This window comes from Scyliorhinus torazame, chromosome 17 (genome assembly GCF_047496885.1).
Source record: "Scyliorhinus torazame isolate Kashiwa2021f chromosome 17, sScyTor2.1, whole genome shotgun sequence".
Taxonomy (NCBI): Eukaryota; Metazoa; Chordata; class Chondrichthyes; order Carcharhiniformes; family Scyliorhinidae; genus Scyliorhinus; species Scyliorhinus torazame.
The window spans coordinates 179,431,549-179,443,621 of record NC_092723.1 but is presented as its reverse complement, the minus strand read 5'-3'; the positions used below and the strand labels follow the sequence as shown (position 1 = coordinate 179,443,621).

General features: G+C 44.3%; 1 protein-coding gene across 2 annotated transcripts in view; it reads left to right on the top strand.

Moving 5' to 3' along the window:
* The first annotated feature begins 455 nt into the window (after positions 1–455).
* The window catches only part of cramp1 (cramped chromatin regulator homolog 1), a 66,805-nt gene continuing 55,187 nt past the window's right edge, over positions 456–12,073 (top strand). Inside the window, exons 1-2 of one of the 2 annotated variants that reach the window (XM_072481741.1) lie at positions 456–574; positions 5,032–5,312. In XM_072481741.1, the coding sequence (XP_072337842.1) occupies positions 5,033–5,312 (280 nt within the window). In that variant the 5' untranslated portion in view covers positions 456–574; position 5,032. Of the gene's footprint in view, positions 575–2,396; positions 4,488–5,031; positions 5,313–12,073 lie in introns of those variants that run through there. The other variant, XM_072481742.1, reaches the window with a different exon arrangement.

Below are 12,073 nucleotides of genomic sequence, written 5' to 3'. Positions count from 1 at the left end.
TAAACTGAAGCATCGGTTTTATATTATAGTGTTACATTTAAAACATTTCAATAAAAATAATTTTTAATAACGAGGTGACGGATTGTGGGGTGCTTGGAGGAGCTCTGAGTCCCACTCCTCTCCTCAGCGCCCGCCCGGGTCACTGAACTCTCCCTCCGTCTTCACCCGCCTGTGGGCGGGCTTAGCCCCTCTGATTGGCCGCTGCTCCTGTCACTCAGCCGCCCTGACCTCCGACCCGGAAGCCGAGCTGTGTGTGGTAGGGTAGCGAGCCTCTGATTGGTCGCTGCTCCTGTCCATCCGCCGTCCTGACCTCCAACCCGGAAGCCGAGATGAGGCTGTGTTGGGGGGGGGAGGCGAGTCTCTGATTGGCCCGGAGCCGCTAACCGTTGCCAAGGGCGCTGTTGACATCACGTGCCCCCCCCCCCCCCCCCCCTTCTCACCCCCCCCGCCGGGCGGCCAATGGCGAGCAGCGGCCGCCTGGCGCGCGCTGGGCGCCGAGCGAGGCGGCGGCGGCTGGATGTGTGCAGGAGGATGTGAGCGGAGAGAGTGTGGGAGAGCGGGCCCCGGCGGCAGGGTAAGGAGCGGCCGGATCCGAGCTATGCCTGCTCCCGGGTACGTGCGAGGCACGGAGCAGGACGGGAACAGGCCCAGCCACCCCGTCACAGGCGGACTGGGCCCCGGAAATCCGCAGCTTTCCTTCGCCCGCTCCCTTCATCAGAACTGCCCCCCCCCCCTTTCACTGGCTCACCCCCCACCACCACCCTTCACTGGGCAACCCCCCCCCCCTTCACTGGGCAACCCCCCCCCCCTTCACCGGGCAACCCCCCCCCCCTTCACCGGGCAACCCCCCCCCCCCCTTCACCGGGCAACCCCCCCCCCCTTCACCGGGCAACCCCTTCACCGGGCAACCCCCCCCCCTTCACCGGGCAACCCCCCCCCTTCACCGGGCAACCCCCCCCCTTCACCGGGCAACCCCCCCCCCTTCACCGGGCAACCCCCCCCCCCCTTCACCGGGCAACCCCCCCCCCCTTCACTGGGCAACCCCCCCCCCTTCACTGGGCAACCCCCCCCCCCCCCTTCACTGGGCAACCCCCCCCCCCCTTCACTGGGCAACCCCCCCCCCCTTCACTGGGCAACCCCCCCTTCACTGGGCAACCCCCCCCCTTCACTGGGCAACCCCCCCCCCTTCACCGGACAATCCCCCCCCCCTTCACCGGGCAATCCCCCCCCCCTTCACCGGGCAATCCCCCCCCCCCTTCACCGGGCAATTCCCCCCCCCCCTTCACCGGGCAATCCCCCCCCCCTTCACCGGGCAATCCCCCCCCCCCTTCACCGGGCAATCCCCCCCCCCCTTCACCGGGCAATCCCCCCCCTCCCCCCCCCCCCTTCACCGGGCAATCCCCCCCCCCCCCTTCACCGGGCAATCCCCCCCCCACCCTTCACCGGGCAATCCCCCCCTTCACCGGGCAATCCCCCCCCCCTTCACCGGGCATCCAACCCCCCCCCTTCACCCGGCACCCCCCCCTCCTTCACCGGGCAACCCCCCCCTTCACCGGGCAACCAACCCCCCCCCCCTTCACCGGGCAACCCCCTTCACCGGGCAACCCCCTCCCCCTATCACCAGGCAACCCCCTCCCCCTATCACCAGGCAACCCAACACTTTCCCAGTCCCTCATCCTTCAGGCACCCCCACTCCCTCCATTCACCTGGCAGCTCCCCGACCCTTCAGGCATCTCTCACTTCACCAGGCATCTCCTCTCTCCACCAGGCATCTCCTCTCCCCTTCCTCCTCTCTCTCCAGACAGTTCCCCTGTCCCCTCTCAGGAATCTTCATCCACTGGTTGGAATAATTCCACCTTATTTTAACCTTAGGAAGTGTTGTTGTCACGGATCTCACTCCCCGGTTTGCTGTATGTACCAACAAGCTTCTTGGTGTTGTGTAATGTACAGATGGATTAATTTTATTGCCTGTCAAGCTTTTCAGGTTGTAGCTTCTGGATGCATTGACATCTCTGAAACTAGACTTGATTAGCAGTTGTATTCAGATCTATTTACTTGATGAGGGAATTGTGACATTTCGTGTGTATGCAGTTTGAGCACACAAAAACACCATAAGGTGACCCCAGTAATGAGCTGTTGTATGTATAATGTAGATATGATCACAATAAGAATCTGAGCCAGGCTTAAGAATAATGACACTTGCATCTCTTTATACTTCACCTAATAAATTACGGCACAGAGAACTGTGTTCTGTAAATTACAAGAGCAAGTAGTACGAAATACCATATGTAAGAATGATTAAATTATTGTGTGGGTATCTGTGATGTTAAATCATTAAGTTTTTGTTATGATCTGAGGTTGACTATCTTCAATGTAATTGAGGGTTGACCTGTTTTATTTATAGATAACAAACATTGCATTCTATTGATACCTGTACTGCAATAGTAGTGAATACGAACTATTACTAATTCTTCAAGTATTCCACATGATATCAGCCATGATTGAATGGCGGAGCAGACTCGATGGGCAAGTGGCTAATTCTGCTCCTATGTCTTATGGCCTTATGATATTTCAAGTTGTGTGATGCCTTTTAACTTGTATCTTAGCTGTGAGAATGAGCAAAGATGGTAGAAATATAAGCTGGGGAGTCGATCTACTAACTGGGAAAACATGATAATTTTAGCTTGAAATAGAAACAGAAAATGCAGGAAAAACTCAGCAGATCTGGCAACATTTGTGGGGAGTGAAACAGATTTAACGTTACCAGTCAGTATGACTTCTTCACAGCGGTTTTAGCATGGCTGGTGAGGATGTACAATTATAAATGAGATGTGAGTGCTTTACACATGAGAGGCGTGATCTGGGTCAGTACTTAAGGATCAGCTGAGCTCAGGAGTATTTTTGTAGCCAGAACTGACTTGACAGAAGATTTAGAGCTGGAATGACTTGTGTGTCAATTTGGGAAAGGACGTGGTGTCAACCAGAATAGGGAAAGACACTGAATGTTTGGTCTGGGGTTGAGATGAAAGTTTGCCTGTATGTCTCTTGTATAGTAGCTGGTGAGTTATCAGATATTTTGCTGTAGATATTTGCCAGACCTTTTTACAGGAAAGTACTAGGATTACACTGGTAGAACATTTTGACAGTCTCCCTTTACACTCTGAACAAATGTTTTAAATTTATTTGAAGATCTCTTTGTGACCATTTCATGATGTTGATCTTTGGTGTGACAAAGTATAATAGTTTAAATATAATTTCTTAAAACACTAATAGCCTAGCCAATTTGGCCATATGTTCTAATGTGCATTTAACTGTTTGAGAGGTGTGCAAACATTGCAGTAATTTACAGGGCATTACGTATATTATAACTGGATCCTAAATTCCACTGCAATACTATGAACTTTTAAAATTCTGTAATATACAGATGCAATAGTACGTTTTTATACAGGGGGAATGTTGAATTCATTTATATTTTTAAACCAACAATACTCACTTATAAATGCACCAATTGACAACCTACTTTATAATGAGCTTGATTTAATAAGAAACATTTTGTGCAACCTAAAACATATCTGTAGCAGCATTAAAATGTTATATACAACTTGAGTAGTTTCTTGCTGGATATAACATTTCTTGAAGGGCAGTGTTTTCTAGAATGTCGTTTCCTTGTAATGTGGAACACTGCTCCTTGACTTTTTCTGTTTGGACGTTGCAGGATAAATAGCTGTTAAGTAAAAGGATGAAAGTGGTTTTTTTTGTGTTGCATTGGGTTTGTGTTTTGGGATAATGGCACTTTGTTTACTGGTGTTATCATTTTCAGACCGAGAGAGCACCAAAATTGTTTACGTTGAAAGTGGGCGGCAGAAACAGTCCAGAGTATGGCACTACTACTCCAATGTTTGTTCCCCAATTAAAAAAAAAGCTGTCGGCAAAAACATCCGAAGAACAAACTTCTGTAAAATCCGCCAAAGGTTTTTTTAAAAAATGATTAATCCCCCAGCCCCCCAAAATGAAAGGGGACAACCTGCAGGACAGAGAGGCCTGAGATCAGTCAGCCAGCTTCGAGAGGAGTTTGTGTATATGTGGAGGGTTTTGTTTTAAGCTGGTGTGTGTTGTGTTCCTGAACTCTCTCAACAAGATACGTCCTTGGATAAACACGTCCAAGGTGTAAATGTTGGGGCTGCTGTTGGCAATGGTGTTCCCCATCCCAGGGCAGATTTTTGCGCTGAAGTTTGGGGAACAGCTGTGGTGACGTAGCGAGCAAAGTTCAGAGAGGGAGAGAGAGAGGAGTTGGTGACATTTGCGTTCTGGATTCGTTGCTGTCGAGAGGAGAGGAAGAGGGGAAGCCCAGCCTTGTCTTTGGAAATCCTGGTGGCCCCTTGACTGGGAGATGGTTTGAAGAGTCTGGAGCTTGCTGCCCCCTGCACACCTTTTATTCTGTCTTGTGGCTTGAGGAGGAGAAGAAGGGGAGTGAGTGTGGAGTGAGGGTGAGAGTAACAGACACTTTAAAAAAAATAAAATGAAGCTCAAGTATGAGCCTTTGGCCGCCGTGTCCATGGTGAGGAGGAAGAAGACAGTCTCGGCTGCCGAGGAGAGCCCGAATGGGTAGGAGGGAAGGTGGGTGGGGGGAGGCCAAGGAAAGCCGCTTGGCTGAGAGTTTGGGGAGGTTTCGCCAGCTCCCGGCCGACATGTCGGAGTGGGGAAGGAGAGGAAGACACTGCCGCCGGCCAGCGGCTCTCTCTCACCCCACCTCAGAGTGGACAAAAAGAGAGACCCCCCATCCCTCCCCGGGCTGCTCCAGCTTCAGGACCCCCGAGCTGGCCGCCCACAAGGCAGGGTTTTCAGCGGGTGGCTGCGGGACAGCGATCAGGTGGCGGGGGGGGAGAGAGAGAGAAAAACAACGGCGGCCATGTTGGAAAAAATGTTTACAGCTGCAAGTTGTGAGGCTTGAGAAATGTGGGAATAAATAGGCTTTCGGGGGGTTGTTGACTGATTTCCCCCCCCTGTTTTGTGTCCCCTCTTCCCCCCCAGGATGACGGCGAAATGCGGGGAGGTGAGCAGCGACGAGGGGCTGAGGAGATTGTGCAAACGGCCCGGGGAAGAGGAGAGTGCTGAAGGAGATGGGGAGACTGAAGAAGGAGGCAGCAGCAGCTCTCAACACAACACAAAGAGAGAAGATCCGTTAGCAATCTCCACCAGCCCAGACCAACACCACTTCTTGAGATCCAGTGTCAGGCCCCCCAGCAAGAGGTTAAGGAAAGATTCGTCTGCTTCGAATGGCTCCAGCGGCTTTCAAAACAATAAAGGAAAAGGTAAAACGATGGCTCTTACGATTCAGGTTTGGTGGCATCAAACACATTACACTCCTGTGAGGGGGAAACAGTTATGTGCCTGGCTCTTTCAAATAATTCCCTTTTTTGTGAAATATTCCAAAGATTTTTTTAAAGATTAAAAGTAGTTTTCAGTATATATTAATTCATACATTATGTGTGAATATATGACCAGTTGTTGTTAGCTTCCCTTAGCTCACTGCCTTGCACTGGAAGCCACTTAAGGAATAACATTTAATCCTCTTCACTGGAACCGCTATATTCTAGTTTATGTGTATACTTTAATTCCCAACAAAATAATCTACATGTATGCATGTTCTTTTATAGGTGAACTTTACAAAGTAATGCACCACAACACATCACTTGCTTTTCCAATGAGCAGCAGACCAAGTCTAAAGTATAATGTGAATAAGAGGCTGATCTATGAACAGTAGATACCAGGACACTGGTGACTCTCGCTGTAATTTTTATTTGACTTGCTGTTCCACAATGGAGTATTTTTCACATTATCTCAATTCAGAAAAGTGTCACAAATCTGGATGTCATTTGCAAGTGCAATCTTGAAGTGCATACATACACCATCATATTCTTTGATTCATTAACTCAGGCTAGTGCACGTAACTAGTGGATAATATTTTCTTGTATTTTGATAACGCAAATGTTGATTGTAATACCTTTAGTTCCTTCATTACCATATTCATAAGAACATAAAAACTAGGAGCATGAGTAGGTTATCTGGCCCCTTGAACCTGCTCCGCCATTCAATAAGATCATGGCTGATCTTTTTGTGGACTCAACTCTACTTACCCGCCTGCTCACCGTCCCCTTTTATTCCTTTACTATTCAAAAATCTATCTACCTTTGCCATAAAAACATTTAACAAGGTTGCCTCAACTGCTTCACTGGGCAGGGAATTCCACAGATTCACAACTGGCAATTCCAGTGCCAGTACATCATTTCTCAAGTAAGGAGACCAAAACTGTACACAGTCGTCCAGGTGTGGCCTCACCAACACCCTATACAGCTGCAACATAACCTTCCTGCTTTTAAACTCCATCCCTCGAGCAATGAAGGACAAAATTCCATTTGCCTTCTTAATTACTTGCTGCACCTGCAAACCAACTTTTTACGATTCATGTATTTCCTACACAAGACATTTTTACCACCCATGACATACTGACAACATATTTGGTTATTCAACTTGTTAAAGAAATTAATTGATTGTGTACATCAACAAATGACTGAGTAAATCATCAGGATTTTATTTGTACAATCATAGAATAGTTACAGTGCAGAAGGGAGGCCATTTGTCCATTCTGTGCTGACCCTCTGAAGGAGTAATTTGCTACTGCCATTCCTCTGTATTTTTCCTGTAGACTTGCAATTTTTTCCTTTTCCGATAATGATTCAATTCCTTTTTGAAAGCCTTAATTGTCCCCACACATTCGTGCAGTGCATTCTAGATCCTAACCTCTTGCTGCATGGAGAAGATTTTCCTCATGAAGCCATTGCTTCTTTTGCCAATTACCTGGAATCTGTGCTCTCTTGTTCTCAACAGTGTCTCCCTGTTTAATTTGTCCAAATTTCCTTTCCCCACCTCTTCAAGGAAACAATCTCAGCTTCTCCAATCTAGCTGTGTAACTGCAGTTCTTCATCCCTGGAACCATTCTCAAGAATCTTTTCCACTCCCTCTCTAATGCCTTCAAATCATTTCTAAATTTTGGTGCCCAGAACTGGACACTATACTCCATTTGAGGACCATCCACTGTTTTGTCCAGGTTTCATGCACCTTCTTTGCTTTTGTACTCTATGTCCCTATTGATAAAGCACAGGATGGTGTGTGCTTTATTAACTGCTCTCTCAACCTGTCCTGCCACTTTGCTCCTAGAATATAGAACATACAGGTCAGAAGGAGGCCATTCGGCCCATCAAGTCTGCACTGACCCACTTCTGCGCTCACTTCCACCCTATCCCCGTAACCCAATAACCCCTCCTAACCTTTTTGGTCACTAAGGGCAATTTATCATGGCCAATCCACCTAACCTGCACGTCTTTGGACTGTGGGAAGAAACTGGAGCACCCAGACGAAACCCACGCAGACACAGGGAGAACGTGCAGACTCCGCACAGACAGTGACCCAGCGGGGAATCGAACCTGGGACCCTGGCGCTGTGAAGCCACAGTGCTATCCACTTGTGCTACCGTCCTGTACCTCCTTTAGCATTATAGACTTTATTTTATATTATTTCTGTGATCTTCCAACCGAAATGAATCACTTTAAACTTCTCTATTGAATTTCATCTGCCACTTGTCTGCCAATTCCACCAAGCTGTACGCAGTTCAAGCCTTTTTTTCAGATCTGTGAAATTATTTGCATTTAATTTACTTTCTAATTCACTGCTGATCATCGGTTAAACAGCCCATGATAATCTTTAATCAAACGCACAGTTAAATTATTCAGATATAGTTTATTCAGTTGATTTCCATTTTTACTTCATTTGCAACTTCAGGGATTACTTTACTTTGGTGCATTCTAGTTGAATGTCACCACTAACTTGGATTTATTTAATTTAAGAATGTTTGTTTCTTCTGAAATAAATTGCAAACAGTCCGAGCATTGCAACTTGTCATTTCAATTAGAGCAATACTTAAATGTTTACCTGAAGAGCAAGTTGAGTGTATCCAGCGTTCTTGAGTAATTGGCTGAGTTGTTGCATCATTTTCATTTGAACACCTGAAGCACCTCAAGATGATTATTTTCAATTGCATTGATTTTGCTGAAGTTTACTTTCTTCCGGGTGTTTCAGGATACTCTTTTGGATCCTCATGAACTGTATTGAATGTTGATGCACCTATTGAGTATACAATTAATTTTGAATAACCAAATATGTTGCCAGTATATCATGGGTGATAGAAAGAGGTAGTAACTACTGAAGCCAGGAAGGACTTTAAAACATATGAAATGTACACTGCAAGCAAACACCTCCAACAATGATATTTATATTCTGGTGATAGAAACCCCACATGAAATTCATGTTACGTTCCATACTCTTGCTTCACAGCCTATCTTTTTGCAGAGTGATCATCTATGTTATATTACTCAATTTCGCAATCATTATGCAACATAAATTACAGCCTTGCAATCGCTTGCTTATATTCATTCATTTTACATCATTGGCATCATGGTATAATTGTGGTTCTAAAGCACTTTAGGGAAACATGATTTTGATATTTTAGCTGAATGTTGGAAATAGGAACAATTAAATCAATTGCCAATGTTTTTACATATTCCAAGTATTCCAGGATTGGTTATTCTGTTTTGAAGAATAAAAAGCTCCTTGTGACTTGCAGCAAAATAAATCAAACCTTTCCTGTAAAATCAATCATTCATCCTCTTGAGTAATGTCAGCATTTTGCGATTGGCGCTTGTGTTGTGTCACCATTACAGCAGTTACTTATTTGACATGTTGGGTCACTAACTGAACAATTGTACTTCATCGCTGTCAGTTACTCACAGGTATTGCATAGAGTTTGTAACACAGAAACAGATAATTCTGCCCAACTGGCCTACATTATTGATTATGCTCCACCCTTTACCTTTTCCAACCCTGCTCTCGCATTCCTCTATTCCCTTCTACCTTATGTATGCACTGAGCCTCCCCCTCCGCCCGCCTTAAGTGACTCAATGCCATCAACATTTTAACTGCTCCACGTGACAGTGAAGTCCACGTTTTGTCTCTTCCAGAGAAAATAATCCCAACCTGTTCAATCTTTCCTGTACTCCCAATTTTAGTAACATCCTTGTAAATCATTTCTGCATTCATTATGGAGATCAGAATGACACATAGTACTTTGCATGGTCTAACCAGGGGTTTGCCTAAATTTAACATCACCTTCCCGTTTCTTTACAAATGCACATCAGTACTCTTTACGGCCTGAACAACTTGTGCTGCTATTCTTAGTGATTATGTGCCTGTAATCCCAGATCCCTTTGCTGCTCTCGTCCATCTAGTTTCTTAATTACAGTTTTATGCCTGGTTTTGTTTTTTATGTTTGTTTTTGCTCTCATCCCCCATCTCATTAAGAAACTGATTTTAAGTTGTGATGTGCATCGAAACGCATGTCACTTTATACTTACAGAATACAATATCCACTTTCAGACTAAGTGCATTAAATCCTCAAGCCATTGTGATGCATTCTGTTTATTGGCAACCCCTGTGTTTTGATTTTATTAATACAGTAGAAGCGCTTATTTAATTGACCAAAGAAGCCAACATTTAGATGTGTAAGCACATGCATTCTCAAACACCCTGTTGCTGCATCCCAATAGTTTAAAATTAAACAGTGTATTTAAATGTCCAATTACGTTAACATATGCTGACTTATATTTTAATCAGTTCGTTCTCCTACCAGCATAAGACTAAAGCCATTTCCAAGACAGTCAACCGAATAGCATCAGACAATAATTGTTTCAGATGTAAACATATATGTGTGGCAATGGGAATTAAAGATGCTCCAGCTATAAAACCATAGTTTTTTGTATTAAGAGCTGCTGGATCCTTCCATGGTGCCCTTTGTTGTGATAAATGAACCAGAGCTAAAGAATCTTTGGCATTTATTACGAAGCTGCACAAATTTCAGATGAAGACGAGCTTGCAAGATGCGCTAGTTTGTGCTTCTATTGCTATAAGCTGTTCTTCATTCCCTGGCTCCTGTAATGGGTTAAAAGAAAGCTACTGATGGATACCTTGAGTATATGTTCTGAATTTCAGTCACTCTTTGAGAGACCACCATGATCAATGCAGTGCATTCTTTAAATTTGGAAACCTTTAATTAAAATTAAAGTTAAATTTCATAACCATTAGATATGCACGCCTATTATTTATATTCCTTAATTCAAGTTATTTGATAATTCACTATGCTAAAGGAAACTATCAGTTTACTCTAGTGTTCCTATTTGATTGGGCACGTTTGTGGCCTTGCAGCAGCCTCAGAAATATCATGCAGACCTTGTTCTGCAGCCAAAAAATGTAAAAATACTGTACCTTGGTAAAACTAGCCATACATAATTACCTTACACAGGGGACATTGGTGTGAGAGTTTCTTTATAGTTTTATAGCCAGTCAGGTTTCTTTAGCTCCTACCTGTACTGCAGTATATACTAATTGAAAAGAAACTGCCCCTATTTTGAGCATTCAAGATTAAAATCCAATATTCATTTGAACTGATTTTGTTTTTCACTGCTGACAACATGCAGTCAGCGATGTACTAATGTGTAATTCATAAGATGATTTTTGGCAGGAGCACATGGTTTGTAGACTGTATGTGGGCACAAACACATGGGTGCACTCTGTGTTCACCATGTCTAAACATCCATGTTGCTTAGCATGTTCCAAGAATTTACACATTAGAATGAAAACCTGCCGATGCAGGTTGGATGTGCATTCCATTTGAAATGGACTGTTTTCTTTCTTACTCTTTTTATACTAATCTCTCTCAATTTTATGTTTCACTTTCTAGTCTACACTACTGTTTCAGTTTTTGTATATTGCACGCAGTCTTTAATCTGAGAGTAATTAGGGAGCTGGGAAAGGCTCAGCCTTAAATATGATCCATCAGCAGAAACTCTGAAGTTTTATACTTTTATTATTGTTGATTTCAGTCTGAACATTTTTGCTGATAGAAATGAGTGATAGTACTGGATAACATTTGCATTTTCCTATCCATATTAGCATCAAACACCCTTGGCTAAAATGTTACAAGGGTTGAAACAGAGTAAGGCTTTTCTAATCTGCTACAATAATCTACTTTAATCTCAATTGAGTGCTTTGCATATTTGAATGTTTCCACCTCTTCCCACTGCCATTCTTATGGCTTCCCTTAATGAGACTCCCAATTTAATGTCTGTGTACTATGGCTCCAGGTAAGGTAACATGTCATCATATTCCCAGATGACCATAGGCTGCTTTCCCCTTTGAGAGGGAGAGCCGCTGACTGGTGGTGATTTAACCCGAGGATCACCACACCTCAGACGAGGGACAAGGTTGAGAAGAGTAACCAGGTGCTCTAGGATTTGGGTTGAGACCACCCAAAATCATTTCACTTGGGTCCTTAACCGTATATGTCGAAGGAAAGCTTTTGCATCTCTACTTAGGCCGTGTCCTCAAGATGAAAGAACAGTGTGATAATCACTGGCACTTCAGTGAAATGCCTTACACTGTTTTATCCATGATAGGTTAAGTGCATTAAGTGCAAGTTGTTGTTATTGTTTGCCACCATAATTTTCTGTTCAAACATGTAGCTGACTAAAATGTCACTGCGTTCACAGGTTAATTACACATTTTTGCTGTTACTTAGTCTAGGCAAGAAGGCTTGCTTGGGTCTTGATAAAAGCTGTTTTCCTGCTGCAGTTGTAATTGTTTTTTGTTGGTCCCTTGTATGACATTAACCTTTTGGTCTGAAAGTATCATAATACTGCTTATTGCAAAATAGCACTTGCATTTTATATTTGAACAATAAACCATTACAGCAATACATACAATGCAGATATGGTAGCATATTGATTCTGTTACTAGATTGGTTAGCCAGAGGCCTGGACTAATAATGTGGAGACATGATTTCAAGCTCCGACATAGTTAATTTGGATTCAGTTAATTAAATACAGTCCGGAGTAAAAAGCTAACATCAGGATTGGAGAATATGAAACTGCTGGATTGTCATTTAGATATCCTTACCTGGCCTAGT